The sequence below is a fragment of the Physeter macrocephalus genome, chromosome 17 (assembly GCF_002837175.3).
Source record: "Physeter macrocephalus isolate SW-GA chromosome 17, ASM283717v5, whole genome shotgun sequence".
Taxonomy (NCBI): Eukaryota; Metazoa; Chordata; class Mammalia; order Artiodactyla; family Physeteridae; genus Physeter; species Physeter macrocephalus.
In genome coordinates this window covers 9,075,261-9,079,546 of record NC_041230.1, presented here as the reverse complement: position 1 = coordinate 9,079,546, position 4,286 = coordinate 9,075,261, and the positions used below count along the sequence as shown (strand labels likewise).

At 48.7% G+C, this 4,286-nt stretch overlaps 1 protein-coding gene across 1 annotated transcript in view; it reads right to left on the bottom strand.

Annotated features, from left to right (window-relative positions):
* Positions 1-389, bottom strand: part of EXOC3L2 (exocyst complex component 3 like 2) — a 17,132-nt gene extending 16,743 nt beyond the window's left edge. Inside the window, exon 1 of the mRNA XM_024132735.3 lies at positions 379-389. Coding sequence (XP_023988503.2) covers positions 379-389 — 11 coding nt within the window. The remainder of the gene's footprint in view (positions 1-378) is intronic.
* Positions 390-4,286: the final 3,897 nt, after the last annotated feature.

Here is a 4,286-nt window from a genome sequence, read left to right as displayed (position 1 = left end):
CACGTGTACACGCGTGTACAGAGGCACCCATGTGACCTGTGGTGTGCCCTTGGCCAATGACTTAACCTCTTCAAGACTCAGTTTCCCCTTCTGTAGAATGGGATAATGACAGGTCCTAGCTTATAGGGTTATTGTGAGAGTTAGGGGTTAACATGTAGAAGGCACTCGGACCGGTTTCCTGCCCATCGGATGCATTGCATATATATATATATATATACAATTTAAATACATGTGCAGAAGCCAGACATACTCACACAGCAGTACACACAGACACCCTTCCACATGCCCAGACTGTCAAATCTTTTGCATAAATACCCCCTAAAGACACACATGTGTGCACAAGCATACAAATGCCTGTTCACAGATTTACACGTTTACCATGACTGCATACTCGTCTGCTGACACATACTCCCAGACACACAGGCACATCTGCACGCCTCACAGCCGGTCACACTCACACCCCATACTGCATCGGGGTCCCCACACCCGCCCACCCACTCCTCCTCACCCACGACACAGGCCAGGACCAGGACGCAGAAGCAGAGGGAGGACAGGGCCCGGGACCTGCATCCAGGGAACAACATTTCTGGGGGCCTCTGTCCCTCTGTGCTCAGCTCTTTGAGCTGGGTGAGGGGGAGGCTGCGCTGAGCAGAGCCCTCCCCTGGCCGCCTCCCCACGCCCCTTGGCAGGGACTTCAGAGAGAGAGGGGCCCAGGTAACAGTAATGATCCAAGGCCATACCTGCCCCTGCTGGCCTCCTTCCTTTCTCCTTCCTACCCTCCCACCACCCTAAACTGACAGAGGAAGATTAGCCTCCTGTGCTGAACTGGGTTCAAATTCTGGCTCCACCTCGTGTGACAGCCCCTCTTTTGGGCCTCAGTTTCCTCCTCCGTAAAATGGGCCCACAATCCCTACTTTAGGACATTAATTAAATGATGTGACAACAAGGGAAATTCTTCTTCTTCTTTTTTTTTTTTTTTTTTGGCTGCGTTGGGTCTTCGTTGCTGGCGCAGGCTTTCTCTAGTTGCGGCGAGCGGGGGCTACTCTTGGTTGTGGTGCGTGGGCTTCTCATTGCGGTCGCTTCTCTTGTTGTGGAGCATGGGCTCTAGGTGCACAGGCTTCAGTAGTTGTAGCATGCAGGCTCAGTAGTTGTGGCTCGTGGCTCTAGAGCACAGGCTCAGTAGTTGTGGCACATGAGCTTAGTTGCTCCGCAGCACGTGGGATCTCTCCCGACCAGGGATGGAACCCGTGTCCCCTGCGTTGGCAGGCGGATTCTTAACCACTGTGCCACCAGGGAAGTCCCACGTCCCGTATTTTTATGTGGTGAATCTGACAACCCCACTTTGGCCACAACCTGGCTGACTGTACAGGACAAATCCAGAGGCTTCCAGAAGAATGCTGTCCATTCCAATGGCCCCAGTGTGGGCTCTAGCACACAGTAGTTGCTCAGCGAGTGTTCCCTGGAGTTCCTCACTGACGCTAATCAGCAAAATAAAATCTCCTGGCGTTTCTGTTTGGGATGATGAAAACATTCTGGAAATGGATAGTGGTAATGGTTGCACAAGATTGTGAATGTACTCAATGCCACTGAACCGTACACCTAAAAATGGTTAAAATGGTAAACTTGATGTTACGTATTTTACCATAATAACAAAAGAAAAAGGAAACACTCACTTTGCGTGGTGTTAGGAGAAGCAGCATGGTGTTGGGGTCACAGTCTGGCTCCACCTCCTTCCTGCTGTGTGACCCGGTGTATGCTGCTTAATGTCTCTGGGCCTGTTTCTCCGTCCAGGAACCAGAGTCATGGACTATGTTCCTACACAGGAGAGTAAAGCAGGTCGTTTACCTAAAGTGCCTGGAGCAACAGGAGACATGTAGCAAAGCTGTGCTGTCAACGCCAGCTGCTATTTATTAAGCTTGTGCTTCCTGAGCGCTCACTACGCATCAGGTGCCAGCGCAAGGCTTCAGCGCATTAACTCACTGAATTAACGTCAGACCTTATGAAGTGGGCATCTTTTTCATTCCCATTTTACAGATAAGGAAACTGAGGCTGTGGGGGTGGGGCTCCCCAGCCACCAAGTGGTGAATCTGAACCCAGCCCTTTCATACTTAGCTAGCCGTTTCTGGCTAGCTAAGTCAGAAATGACCTCTGCCCTCACCTCCCCACCCCAATTCTAGAGGGCAAGAAAGGTTGAAGCAGGGCCAGGATTGGGTGGGCCTGGGGGAGGGGGAAAAAGGTCTCTGACCCTGCCCTGCCTCCAAGGTCAGCATGAGCTGTTTGCTGCTTGCAGTGTTTGCCCATCTGTTATCCAGGGCAGGAATGGGCTGAAGGTCGTTCAGGTTGGACCTCAGAGGCAGCTCAAAAACAACAGCAGTTGGGAGGTGGGGGCAGAGAGGTCACAAGGAGGGACTGGGGGTTGGGAGCGGTGGGCCCTGAGACCCCAGCATGTGTGTCTGGGGACAGGTAGCATCTCTGAGCCTGCACCTCTGTGTCCACAAGATCATTAGTCCCACCACCAGACTCCCGAATCACTCTCTCCACACCAGGGTCCCTGCCTCAGTCTGGACCCCATCTCCTCTCCCCTGAACCCCTGTAGCCACCTGCCTTCCAGCATCCCTAACCACTCACATCCCTGGCTGCTCTGGGTTGTGGCAGGGAAGTCGGGGGTTGGAAGAGAGGTTGCCATGTCCCCTCCTTTATCTCTTCTTTCTGCCCTTGTCTGGAAGATCTCCATTCATTTTTCAAAAATTGAGACATTCAAAAAAGAAAACAAAAAACAACAACAAAAAATTGAGATATTCACATACCATAATTTTTACCCTTTGAAGGTGTACAATTCAATGATTGTTGGTATATTTGCAAAGTTTGCAACCATCACCACTATCTAATTCCAGAGCATTTCATCACCCCGAAAGGAAACCCCACACCCTTTAACCCTCACTCCCACCCGCTTCTGCCCAAGGCAGGGCAACTGCTAATCTGCTTTCTGTCTCTATAGATTACCCAATTCTGGACATTACATATGAATAGAATCATATAACACGTGGTCTTGGGGCTTCCCTGGTGGTGCAGTGGTTAAGAATCTGCCTGCCAATGCAGGGGACACGGGTTCGAACCCTGGCCCAGGAAGATCCCATATGCCGCGGAGCAGCTAAGCCCGTGTGCCACAACTACTGAACCCGCCTGCCACAACTACTGAAGCTCGCGCTCTTAGAGCCCGTGCTCCGCAACAAGAGAAGCCACTGCAATGAGAAGCCCGCGCACTGCAATGAAGAGTAGTCCCCCCTCGACACAACCAGAGAAAGCCAGCTCACAGCAACGAAGACCCAATGCAGCCAAAAATTAAAATTAAAAATAAATAAAAAAATTTTTTTAAAGTGGTCTTTTGTGACTGGCTTCTTTCACTTAGCATGAAGTTTTCATGGTTCATCCGTGTTGTAGCATGTGTCAGTGCTCTGATCCCCCTTTCTTTTTTTTCACTCTCTTTTATTATTTTTTTATTTTTTGGCCTCGCCACGAGGCTTATGGGATTTTAGTTCCCAGACCAGGGATCAAACCTGGGCCCTCGTCAGTGAGAGCTCGGAGTCCTAACCACTGGACCACCAGGGAATTCCCAGTGCTTTGTTCCTTTTTATGGCTGAATAATATTCCACTGTATACACTGTATCTGTACCTATACAGATATACAGTGGATATACAAACACTGTATAGATTTATTTATTCATTCATCAGTTGATGGGTATTTTTTGGCTATTTTCCACTTTTTGGCTATTATGAATAATAGTGCTATGAAGAGTTGTGTACAAGTTTTTGTTGTGAAAGTGTTTGCAGTTCTTTTAGATAGAGACCTAGGAATGCAATTGCTGGGTCATGTGGTAACTCTAACTTTTTTTCTCTTCCAACTGTATTGAGTTAAAATTGACAGGCAGCACTGTATACGTTTTAGGTGTACAGCATAAGGATTTAACTTACATATATCATGAAATGATTGTCACAAGTTTATTAAACATCCATTATTTCATATAGATGCAAAATTAAAGAAATACAAAAAAATTTTTTGTGATGAGAACTCTTAGGATTTACTCTCATAATAACGTTCATATAGCACACCGCAGGTTTTTTTTTTAATTTTTAAAACTCCCAAGGTGATTCTTTTTTTTTTTTTTTGCGGTACGCGGGCCTCTCGCTGTTGTGGCCTCTCCCGTTGCGGAGCACAGGCTCCGGACGCACAGGCCCAACGGCCATGGCTCACGGGCCCAGCCTCTCCGCGACATGTGGGATCTTCC